A 13163-nucleotide genomic window follows, 5' to 3' on the forward strand; every position below is an offset into this window, starting at 1 on the left:
GGGACTAGGCACATCCTGGAAGGCTTTTGACAATGTATGAGACCTGGGAACATTTTGTAAGGCTCCGTGAAGTGTACCAGAGGCTTAGTGATGTCCTGAAAGGGTTCGGGCAATGTATCGGGTTAAGGAACGTTCTGGAAGGGTTCGGGCAGTGGTTTAGGAGCTAAGGGGCCGTCCTGGAAGGGGTTTATCAGGTGTTTAGGGGAGTCATAGAAGGCGCTGTGGAGTTTGAGGTGGCTAGGGGCGTCCTGGAAGTCTTGTGCTGGTGTATAAGGGGCTTAGTGACGTCATGGGAGGCTCCAGGATGTGTATGAGGGTCCTAGGGTCGTCCTGGGAGGCTCCCGGGCAGGGTGTGAGGGGCTTAGGGGCGTCCTGGGAGGCTCCCGTAAGTTTATCAGGTGCCTAAAAACATACTGGGAGACGCCGGGCCATGTTAGAGGGGCCTAGGGACGTCCTGGGAGACTTTGGGCCGTGAATAAGGGGCCTAGGGACGTCATGGGAGGCTCAGGGCCGTGTAATGAGGGGCCTAGGGACGTCATGGGAGGCTCAGGGCCGTGTATGAGGGGCCTAGGGTTGTCCTGGGAGGCTGTGCCGTGTATGAGGGGCCTAGGGACGTCATGGAAGGCTCGGCCGTATATGAGAGGCCTAGGGACGTCCTGGGGGGCTCAGGGCCGTGTATGAGAGGCCCAGGGTTGTCCTGGGAGGCCCCCGGGCAGTTTGCGAGGGGCCTAAGGGCGTCCAAGGAGGCTCCCGGTAAATTATCAGGGACCAGAGGCGCTCTGGAAGGCTGCCGGCTGTGTTATCACGGTCCTAGGAACGTCTTACGAGGGACCTGCACAGTGACCCAGTTAGATATTGAGATGATAAATATCAACTTGTTTCGAGTTTATAGAAAAAATCATCGGTTAATATTGGTTTTAAATGTTCACAGGTGTATTTTACGCGACACGTAATAGGCTAATTGGGTAATGGGATGAACATACGTATAGTAAAACTACCTTAATTAAAATCGTGTCTTTATTTTTATTCTTTCATACACAGGTTAAAGTCCCTAGATCCTATTAGATATATAGAAATTAAGATGTAAAAGATCACGTAGCCTATTTAAGCCTATTTGGTGGTACTAATTTACCGGGTAACGAGCATCGTGTGTTGTTCCTGCCTATCGTAGGGGAGGTGGGTCAGTGACGTCACCCAGTGTTTGTGTTGGGAGAAGGTCGGACGTGTGTCTTATACACATTTGCTATTAACACTTAATGGTAACTTTGCCTCTGTTTTACCATCACGACGGTCTTGCATTATCAGCCCTGAACCTATTGTATGGCTAGGAATAGTGAGGATATTCCCAAAGTTGTTTTTTTTTTTTATTCAAAATTTCGGACTTCAATTACGGGACCTCCCCCCCACAAGAAGTCCAGTCCTCACAGCCCGGCAATTGGGAGATGGTTTAGGAAATAGCCATTTTTGTGATATTATTGGGTATATTTAAGTCATCTCTAAGGTTTGATTATAACTGTTAGGCTACTGTGTGTGTTGCAGAATGTTTGTACAGTGTCAGTGTGTTGGGTGTGATTTGTGGACCAAACCAACGGGTAAGTAAGGTTTGAATGTGTGTGTGTGTGTGTGTGTGTGTGTGTTTGGTGTCATATGTTAAAGGTAGAACGTATCCTCTTGTCATATAGTTTAAGGGCACCACCTCCACCACAGTCACTGTGGGGTATTATTGATTTCCACTTGCTATGGGGTATACTATAAAACTAGGGGAGCCAGATGTTTGTTTATCTTATCACAGATGTATATATTTGTCATATTACAGATGCATGTTTGTTGGTTTGATCATATTACCGATGCATATTTGGTCTGTTTTATCATATTAGATACATATTTGTTTTATCATATTAGATGCATTTGTTTTTGCTTGATAGGCCAGGACAGTGGTACCACTGGAAATTATATTTGATGACACAGTGTGGTTTGTTTTTCCAATATCACCTCTCATTCCTTCAAAATGGCCCCACTCAAGGGAAATTGTGGGATAAAAGAATTCTTTAAACTGCATCAGTGAAGAAATCACTTGATAGTACTTTTGTTAAAATCCACCTACTAGAACACGATCATTTTGGCCTAAATCCACCTACTAGGACAAAAATGGCAGGGACGCCAATGGAGCCTCGGAATTAATTTGCTCCTGTATTGCACTTTGTGGTAATTTTTCAGTTTCCTCCTCGCAATTTTTTACTTCGCAATGGTATGGCCTAATTCGGTGAACCTTGCCTAACCCTACCTAGGGTACGAGTGTCCCTAGCCGGGGCTTCTAAAGATATATCAATTGCATATAACAAGTTTTGTAAGGTTACTGAAGATATGAAATTGGAGCAGAGTGTCGTGGGATGTACATATTTGGTTGGTTTCCTTCCTATGGCTGGCAAAATGTAACATTGATTGAAAGACCAAAATGAATCCCAGAATTTATCAAGTTATTTGCAACAGAAAGGAAACTTTTTCTTATCGGTTAATTGATGGCAAAGGAGGAGTGAAATTAGCATGTCAGTGTGATGAAAGACTTCCCACACTTGCTTCATCTTGTAATATGGAAAGTCACATGATCAGTCTGACATTTCATGACTTTAAGAATAATTTATCACAACTGGCAGTTGTTTACACACAAACAAACTCCAAATCCTATAGGACATTACAGTCCTTTCAAATTGAATTATTTTTTTTCCAACTATGTCGGAGAACTAAATACTTCAAACTAATGGTGTCGGAAGCTATCCAAAATGTTCAGAAAATATGTAACTAGAGATGTCAACCCCTAATCTTTTGGAAAACACCAGTAACTTTGTCTATCCCTTTGTTTTTCTCACAAACCTTACAATTCCAATTGCCATCCACTGGATATGAAAACAAAGGTGCATGTTCTCTGAAACGATGGGATTTTAGTAACATTAGTTTGCTCATGTCATCTTTTGCGTTCTGAAGTGGAAGTTATTGTATTTGTAATTATTCTGTAATACTTTGCATTTCCTGTTGTTCATAACCCTCCATGCTATTGCATTATCAAGAGTGGTGTTATTGCTAATTAAAGACCCACTTTAATTCCTTATTTACTCTCAAAATAACACATGCAAAAGGGGCTGAATGAAGATCCCATAGCTAGAACATGTGCATCTTTGAAAATTATATTTTTCCATTATGCAGTAGAAAATAAGGATAGTCTGGTAGTCTATGAAGACCAGGAAAAAATGTGTAATTAAGTTGAAAATACATGAAATGCATATATATCGGCAGTCCTATGAAAACCACACTGTATTTCCCCTTGCAACCAACATTTACTGTTTTTGATTTGAGAATTTTGATTGTTAGACTTGTTTACACCAGTTTTTGTGTAATGTTTGGATTTGTGTAAAATCTTCACCATGTGGAAGGGATCATTAGATGGTAGTAAAGAGGCATTTTGCCCCACTGTTTCAGTGAATTTGGTACAAAAGGTTAGGTTAGTACTGCATGATTTAAATTTTTTTTTTTTTTTCTCTTATGATAACACGTGAATAGTTGGTAGGGCTACAAAGATAATGTGAGGTCCATTAGCATAACTGTACGTGAAATGACTGTGGAAATCGACAGAACCTATGGAAATCTTGCTGACCTCTCCTAGCAACTAAGATGTATGGTAGAAATATATTGGTGTGGTACTAACATTAACGAGTTTCATCTTGTATTTCATTGACTTAAACAGAAGTGCTACTAATGGATTCCTTGTATTCTCCATTGTTGATATAGCATATGTTTACTGCACAATCTTCCTTTTTTTCAAAGCCTTGCCCACTTTGAGACCTTAAAATCGTTGGAGTCGGAGATGCTCCACAGAACCTCCCACAATCTGTATCAACTGTAGAAAGTGTAAGAAATCCAGTGGTACCATTTTCATCATAATCTATGAACTAGAACAAGTGCCTTTGTTATCGTATGAAATAAGTGCCACACAAAAATGTTTCTCTGAATATTTTTCATAAATTCTCTAAAGTAAACACATGATCCGCACATCCTCTGCCACTTTTGAAACCACACTGCTCCTCTCCAATCTGATGATATCTACATGCCTTCACCCTCTTGGTCAGTATCTTCCATACAAATTATCCGGTATACTCAACATACCTCTGTAGTTTGAAGACACCTTTATCCCACTTGCCTTTTTACAATGGCTTTATACATGTGTTCTACCAATCCTCAGGCACCTCACCATGACCCATACATTCACTGAAGATCCTTACCAACCAATTAACAAGATGCTAAAATAAATTGGACGTAGGGTGAAGATGACTGAGTAGGTATACATATCAAGAATCGAGGGAATAAGAAAGTGAGGGAGACAAAGGAGGTGGTGAACGTATGGAGTGAAAGAGGCTTTTAGTGCTGAGGGTTCAAACATGCATGAGGCATGCAAAGGATTGAGCAATGTGGGGCACAGGGGACAACATGCTGTCAATAGGCTGAACCAGAGTATATGAAACAGTTTGGGAACACCACAGAAAGGTCCGTGAATCCTGGTTATGGATAGAGGGCTCTGATTTCATTCCATTATATATGACAGTTAATGGATGTGAGTGAAGGGGGTCATTTTTTTGTCCCTGGCTTTGCCTCAATGATGTGGGAAATGGTGAATAAGTATGAAAAAATGTCACTCCTCAATTTTTATTCCTTCCTCTTAACTTTGTACTACCACAGCAAAAGAAAATTACCCAGTGTTCAAAGCTGATTTTGTGGAAACTGTGAATTCAAGGTATGCATAAGCTAGACTTTGTTGTTTATGTTTAATCTTGATTTTGGTAATTAAGCTCCTTTACTATTGTCATTGTGCCAAGTTACATTTCTTAAGAATTTAAATGCATAACCCCCTCCAGTATTTCATGATGGTTTTTATGTGGTCATTGCTTAGCTTAGGTTACATTGATTGTGAACTGCACAGTTTTACAAATGTTTTTTTATAGTGATCTTTTGTGTTTGCACATAATAGAAGATATGCACGGTAATCTGAGGTATTTTATGCAAAAATATGTATCTGATTAAAATCTTGTACCAAGTGTCATTTACTTTTCACAGATGATCCTCTAAGCCTGACGTTCACCTGTTCTGGTACACTGTTGGTCTCTCTAATTTCTTGACGCCTTCAGAGTGTTTTCCTCTATCTGGTGATTGTGTTTGACTTCGATACACAGAAAATGAAGGTGTGTTGGGTGTCATCCAGTTATCGATTGTACACCCAACTGCTTCATAGATCTTTGACATTTTGTATGGTGTGATTTGGTTTGTAACTAAACACATCAGGTAAATACATTGTAGCTCCATGGAATCTTTTCCAGTTACAGCTTTGATGTAAAATGCTGAAACCCATCGCCATCAGGAATTGGCCAGCCATATAGTTTCTGGTCTTGAAATTTTTTTTTATGTATCACATGAATGTATTTACCATGGTGCTACATTATATACTTCATCATGGTAAGGCAATTAATCACTAGCACTAACAGTAATGTGGAAGTAGGCATGTATGTAGTCCCTTCTTTTGACCATTTCAATTTTAGTGCTCCCATACCATAGCAGAAGAGAACTTGCCTGATTTGTTCCTACACTAGTCATATGACTTTACATCCATATTTGTCATGTACCTGATATCACAACTTAACAAAGTTCACATAAAATTTGTTGCAATTTTATGTTCATATGCATGTGATAGTAATTTCAGAATATTTTTCTGGAAAAGACTTATTCAGGTCATTACATGTGCTTCAGTTTCATGACGAAAAGCGAAATACATCAGAATATTGGCCCATATACATATAGTATTAATTGGTTTTCTCAATTAAGTGATTCTGCTTTTCAGTCTGATTATATTGTAAGTAACTTGAAGTAACATTCATTGAAACATACGTGCATGCCTTCCTACGTTAAAGGCACAACTGATCCAGCCACTAGTGTAAGTTTTGAAACTTTTGAGTTACAAGACAGAACTGTCCATGGACAAATTAGGATTGTATTAATAATCGGTAGTGTTGTCTCCATCAAAATTTTGGTAACTACACTTTAATCAAAGAGGAAATGTATTCATAGAGGTGAAATTTAAGATGGTAAGACAAGTCTAGATTTTGATTTACACACTGAAGTTTGTGAGAGGTATGCAACTTCTGGGATCCCTGTTATGAAAATGCTTTCAGAGATTATGGTTGATCAAAAGGGAACGCTAAACTACTCTAGGATAAAGTAAGGGAAAATGAAAAATGTCAAAGGACTTAGAACTCTGAAAGCTGAAGAACACTGTGAAGGAAGGTGACTGCAGAATCATTGCAATAAGAAAGACTTGGCATGTATGATATATATAGGAGGGCGAGTGATAAACAGAGCAAGTAAAATGTGTAAGGAATCAGGAGAAGATAAGGTAATAGATGGAGAACTTCTAAGAAACTAGACTATTGATATGCCAAATGCAGTTCTGTAGATCAAAGAACGAGAGAATTTGTAAATAAGCTCAGGACATGAGTAGATATATTGGAAAGAATACATTTAACATAGTTTATCCAGGATGTACGAAACCAGGCTAGGAAGCTTTCCAACAGTGTGGAACTTGGAGGGCCATTCACCAAAGTTGATAGATTAATGGAGTGAGAGGGAAGCAAACACTACAGTCAGAAGGCATAAACCCAAAACACTTAAAAAGAAGTAAGAGAACCCCATTCTCATGGAAAGAAAAGTTCTTTGAGTGTAAGCAACAGAAATTTCCTGTTGCATCATGAAACTGAGCATGAGGGAATCAGAGGGGCTGGTACTTCACCCATACTAAATCTTTTCCTGAAATTTGGAAATTGAAAAGAAAATCAGGAATGATGCACATTGTAGTAAGTGTTCTTGTAATGCTTAAGTTTGACTTGATGGCTAAATTGTAAATCGCTTGTAAATCAGAAGAAAATGATAGTGTATTATAGTGGAAATTATTCAAAGCCAGACAGCTTCTTTGAAAACGTTATTTGGGTGCCTGACAGTTGGATGGCTGCATTAACTGTGATCCATTGTCAAAAGGAAGGGGGAATAAATATGGAATTAATGAGAGTATAGGAATAAATCATCGTGGTTGGCAAGTTGTATAGTAGGGTAGTGACTGATCACATTAAATAGATTAGTCGTTCCGATGTTGAAGAACAGAGAGAGTAGTTAGGGTAGTGGGTGTTTCGATTAAACATTTACTTTTCATTCTGAAGAGGCAAATAATAAATTGGTTAGGAAAGTACTGTGATAGGTTTTTATTTAATGTGGTATGCATCGAAGACTTTTGAATGCCATTTGTTTTTAATGGAAGAAGTGTGTGTGAAAGTAACTGGTTTAGTGATCCAAGTTAATGTGATAGTGCATCAAAGATGTGTAAGGTCACCATGGTTATTCAGTGATTTAATGGATGGATCAAGATGGGGTGGTTATGGTATGGAGAACTAGAATACCAGTAATTGTTTTTTATAGTTAAGAGCAACTTTGAATTTATTGAGATTTATTTCAGAGTATTTATATGAATTTCTCACTAATAGTGCCTGACTTGTATGTGTTTTAAGGATCTTTTAGAAAGACACGGTGAAGGTCAGTGGTCTAAGAGATTGCTGCATCTAGTTTTATAAGAAAAATGAAAACCTTGCTAAGAACTTTATGACGAGTGCCATTACATTTATTTAAGAGAGTCATAATTAAAGTGATGGGCAAACTTGAACTTGTCTCAAAGATGTGCTGAAATTTGATCCATATTCTTTGAAAAAAGTAACACCAAAATTGATATTTACCCAATGAGACCAAAATAGTTTAGCAGATATTCACAAAATGACAGGTGTAGCATCATTGCACAAAGGAGGATCCAAGTTGGTACCAAAGTGTTATTAACCAGTGTAATTGAGGGTTTTGAAGGAGCTGTGAAGAGACACTTGGGAACATTTGATCAAAAATATTTATATATATCGTGTCTAACATGGATTTGTGCTAGGTAAAAGTGCATAGACATACCCTCTTTTACACTGACTAGGCATTTATGAAACTCCAGGGCAAGGAAGAAGAAAGGATGCTCTTTCTTGAGTGCCATAGCATGTGGAATAGTACCCTACAAAATTTCATGGGAGGGAATATTGAAACAAAATATTGAAGGTAGATTGGGAAGCTCTGAAATTTCAAAGTAATAGCAAGCAAATCTGTACCTTAAGAAGAGGATGCTCTATCAGAGATGCTAGAGCAACGGTATTGTTTTCAGTAGTTTGTAATAAGGATGTCATACATAGAAGTGAAAGCAAATAGTCACATGTTTATGCAGTTAACACAGAAATGATTTTGGTGATAGAATTGGAAAACAGTGTGAAATATCTTAGTTTATATGACTGGGCAGGAGAGATCTTGATGGACTTCAAGAAAAATTTGAATAAAGAGGTTTTGCAACAGTTCACACTATACCATTGACACCATACAAAGGCCCAACAGGGAAAGAGGCAAAAGTTTAAGCATATTTAGAGATTAGTGATCGTGTACTAGGAACTTGAATGTAAAGAGTGCGTTCATAAGATAGTAGCATTGAATCAAGCTGTAAGTGGCATGATAGAGATTTTTCTCTGTGAATGACAGAAGCCTTGCTTGTGAGAAGAAACAAAGACACAGAACAAGAATAGGTGAGTGGGCAGGAAGAAGATGGAGAAATGTTCTTGGTGAGATTATATTTGTCCAGAGTGAGTACTGAAAACTCTTGGAGAAAGCTGGGTGATTGGCTGATGAGTAGTACCAGATCACCCAAGAGCTGACCATTATTGATAGTGTGGTGGCAGACAAAGCATTGTAGATCAAGTAAGACACACAGTGGGTGCTATGCTCAAGCCCTGTCTCAGGGAAAATTACATCATAGATATTCATAAGTACCTTTTTCTTCAGCCTAACTTCCAGCTTATCTCTCTCCCCTTTGTTACCAGTTGCCTCCCTTTCTTCTGCAGCTTATTCATCCCCCACCCACCTCCTTCCCTTAATTCAGTTCCTTCCTTCATCCCTCTGTAATGAGTAATCTACCATACATCCTTCTGAGGCTGTTTACGAAGCAACGGCCAGTTTAGTAAGAACATGTCAAACTTGCCTCTTGGTTTTGCTCTCTTGCTTGTTAGTTGTGTGTCTTTCTAAGCATGTTAATGCTCTAATTTGTCCCTGCTGAGGTCAGCTTCTGTATGAATCCAAATTTGCATGCACTTTGCTTAATAATTGAAGGCAATTAATAACTGAAGTTTCCTGTCTGCATTCTGATAATGGAGTGTCCCTAGGTGGTGGTCATGATGGCTGCTCATGATAGATAATGTTGGTTCTATGCTGTAAACCTATGAAAGTACCCTTTGATGTATGCTTTCAGTGCACTTGCAAGTGCACCTGCTAATTGCAGATCATTCATAGGACAGTAACCAACAGCTTGGTAAACAGTTTTCACAAAGCTGCTGTAGCGTAAAAGGTAGTTAGCTGCAGAATTTTTTCTCGCATTTAGGAATACACTTAACCCCATTCCAACGGACTAAATAGAGCGGAGGTTGCTCTGCTAGAAAGCCAAATTTTGTTACATCCTGAATTTTTCCAAGGAACAAATATAAATGAAACATTATCAGTTGTAAAGGAAATCTTTATCCCTTTAAGGTTGGAAGTGTTCAGGGAGCAGCAAAGGCTTTCAATATGAAGTAGCTCCAGGGTCACCTAAATCACTTTATTGGAAATATGGCCTGTTTGAGATGCAAGCTACTGGCCTTGTGTGTTGATACTGTCTTATCCAGCTTTTCAGCAGTGCTGAGGTGTTTTGTTTTTTTAGTATTCGCAACACTGATAGCACTGTCATGTCATGGTTTGATACAAGATGTTAGGCCTTAGTGCTATAAAGATATGATAGTTGTTTGATAGCATAGGCACCAAGCAGGCACATATCTCATATTAGCTGGCATTGACCAAACTATTTCTTGTTTCTTCTTTAAAGTTTAAATTATCTTTTTAGGTGTAAAGGCAGAAAAGATGTTACACCTTTGAATTATTTTGAATTTATGTAAAACTATGTATATATGTAATGATAGAATGTTGCAAAAAAGTGATGTGAAAAATGCACGAAGGTGGTGCTCGACAAGGTGTCGCACGTCCAGCATTTTGGACCAAGGTCAGGAGCCAAAAAATATTCCATTACATCTCAAACTTGGTACATTGGGTCCTTAACCAAACAAAATGAGGTGTAATGGACTTTTATGGAAATTTCATATCCCTGATACTGGAAACAGTTTTGGAGCTGCAGAGCTAGAAAGAACTGTTAACAGCAGGACTGTTTCTTAGAAAGGTTTTCTGGGGTGGTTATGGATGAATCTAAAAAAAAAAAAGTGCTGAGGTCATTATGAATAAATAACTACCATTTTCCTTATTTCAAAGCTAAGCAGTTGTATCATTGCAGGTAAAAGGGTACAAGATGTCCGGAGATATCAGTCTGGCATGTCCCACACTGGCAAAGATGCTGTTGCATGCAGCCCGTTATCCCCAGTTAGCCGTAAGTGGTGTCGTGCTGGCTCAGGCAAGGGGGGGAGACAACCCCTCCAATACCATCACATTGATTGATGCTGTGCCACTCTTCCACTTACAACTCAGCTTAGCTCCAATGCTTGAGGTGGCACTTACTCAGGTAACTCAGTACCTTAAGTAATACCCTTATCTTTTAGAGCCAATTCAGAGAGAAAATACAGGAATACTTGTGTCATTTGTTACAATTTCTCTGTAGTTGCCCAGAATGGGTAATGTCATGTTCTGAATTTTGTATATTTTACCTTTATGATAATGATGTATCCTCTGGAATGAATCATAGGTAAGAGAGTTTTGTGGGAACCTGCAGACAGTAGATGACTCCACTGAATGTTTTTAAAAGTTACAGAATATCAACAAAAACTGACTCCTTTCACTGCCTTTACTTCCTCTTTCTTCGTCTTCTTTGATTACCCTGTTAACTGATTTGCGTGTCTAAAGCAAGTTTGTATGTGCCGATATCTAAATGCATTGACTGCATTGTTGGAATTATGCTGAATTGCCTACAACGTTGACATGGGAATTAGTGTATAGATAACATATGATGCATCGCCACATTTTATAGCTTGTTTCTGATTAGGCGATGTAGCTGAATTCCTGAACACTGTAGGAGTCCCATAGAAGGGATTATGGTGTTTCAAGGTTCAAGATATGTGCAGCCTTTCTCATTAATTGAAGGCAATCCACCATAACTAAAATTCATCATAACAATGAGGTTGAGTAGTATTGTGATCAAGTATATGTTCAGTATTTCTGTATACAGCACAAAGTATTGATAACTTAGCATGTGGTTATCAGTGAGTGTATTGCATATGTTTATAACCTCCACCAATACCTGTTCTTCAGTTTATTAGTTATTAATATTGATATGCTGTGGTATCAGTTTTATTGATGTTTTTTGGCATCGGTATTGTTTCACTGGATTATTTTTACATTAGTCTGGGATTTCTCGAGAGGAAAATTCTTGTGGAGGAGATTCTGTGTAAGCTAACCTTTTTTTCAAAGAAAGTAGGGTAATGGGCTGATAACTGATTAACTGAAATATGTAATGTAATGCAAGTTGACTTTAGGAGGAAAGGTGCCCCCCCCCCCATTCCATTATCCTGGTGGTGTACTTTTTCTGATATTAAATGTTTAGAGAATACTTGGCCTTTGATGTTGAATGCTTAGAGAATACTGTGCCTTCAGTTCTGGTTTAACCTTGGATGTTCTTTCAGATTGAACAGCGATATAAATCTGAGGGATTGGTGATAGCCGGATACTACCAGGCAAATGAGCATATCAGAGATAATGTGTAAGTAGGAAATATTTGCCTGTATAAATGATTGACATATTTGCCCATGCCATTTCAGCTAACGTAAAAAGAGAATTATTGTTCCATCGTAATTTCATGACTTTTTGCTAGCAGCATTTCACAAGACTTTATTTGAAAATCTGCACATGAAATTTGTTTTATGCTTATGAATTTTTTCACAAGACTATTTGAAAATCTTCCAGCTTTACTTAAATACTGTACATGAAATTTGTTTTATGCTTTTGAATTATTTATAAAAAAAAAATAGTAAAAACATTTATCTTGTACTTTCAGACCAGACTTTGTTGCCTTGAAAATAGCCGAGAAGATTGCAGAGAACAATAGTGATGCGTGTTTGATTATGGTATGAAAATATGTTATTGGTACTAGAAAAAAGGTCACAGTGTAAGGTGTAGGAACAATAATTTCAGTGAGTGTTAACAAAGATTCATTAGGTTAATTGTGCTCTGAAATTTCGTGCACAAAGTTATTACACATTTTTGGTTTTTACGAAGTGTAATAGCATTGATTTGTCTCCTTATCTGTTTGTTCTTTTGATGAACTTCTTGCCCCTCTAAATGGGCTGAACCAGTTGTACATAGGCATACACCCTTTGTGGGAATTAATTTTACCAAATTGGGGCTCCAAACCCCACAGGTAGGTAAAGGGCAGAAACCCCTTGCTTTCTAAGAGAGATTTGCTGCCCAGTTACCATGAATAGTTTTGGGAAACTAGTTATATTCATGACGTGGTGAGGCATTGGGAGTGGATGGTATCGCAGTTGGATTTCTGAGAAAAGGGAATGAAGTTGTCGATGATTGCTTAATGATGCCACTCAACAAATGTTGAGGATGGAAAAGTTCATGTGTAATGTTCATGTAATAAAGGCAAGAGGGATAAGAATGTATGTTCAGATTATAGATGTATAAGTTCATCGAGTATACTTAGTAATGTGTATGGAGATGTGTAATATGTAGAGGTTGGTGTCACACAAAGCATCTTACAAGGGGAAACACTGTAGTTGCAGGAAAGTTAGTGAGTGTGCGGACCAGGTATTTGCTTTGTGGAGTGTTTAAGAAATAGTTGAAGAGAATAACCTGTCACATTTGTGAGTATGTATAGATAAAGCACATGATAATTGACAGAAATGCTCTGTTGTGCATATATGTGGTAAATGGGAAGTTAATATATGCAGTGAAAATTTTTTTTAATCTGGAGAGTGAGGCACATGGAGCAGGAAGAAAAGTGGCCCATATATGAAGGAATAGAGCAGCCTTTG

The 13163-nt window shown here is 38.4% G+C and overlaps 1 protein-coding gene across 6 annotated transcripts in view; it reads left to right on the forward strand.

Moving 5' to 3' along the window:
- Window positions 1-13163, forward strand: part of EMC8-9 (ER membrane protein complex subunit 8/9) — a 94667-nt gene that overhangs the window by 75365 nt on the left and 6139 nt on the right. For 2 of the 6 annotated variants that reach the window (XM_071685060.1, XM_071685063.1), the window contains exons 3-6: window positions 5104-5228; window positions 10469-10693; window positions 11808-11884; window positions 12179-12248. In XM_071685060.1, coding sequence (XP_071541161.1) covers window positions 5223-5228; window positions 10469-10693; window positions 11808-11884; window positions 12179-12248 — 378 coding nt within the window. In that variant the 5' untranslated portion in view covers window positions 5104-5222. Of the gene's footprint in view, window positions 1-1136; window positions 1260-4234; window positions 4328-5103; window positions 5229-10468; window positions 10694-11807; window positions 11885-12178; window positions 12249-13163 lie in introns of those variants that run through there. The other 4 variants (XM_071685062.1, XM_071685064.1, XM_071685066.1 and 1 more) reach the window with 4 other exon arrangements.

The sequence above is a fragment of the Panulirus ornatus genome, chromosome 39, assembly GCF_036320965.1.
Source record: "Panulirus ornatus isolate Po-2019 chromosome 39, ASM3632096v1, whole genome shotgun sequence".
In the NCBI taxonomy this organism is placed as follows: Eukaryota; Metazoa; Arthropoda; class Malacostraca; order Decapoda; family Palinuridae; genus Panulirus; species Panulirus ornatus.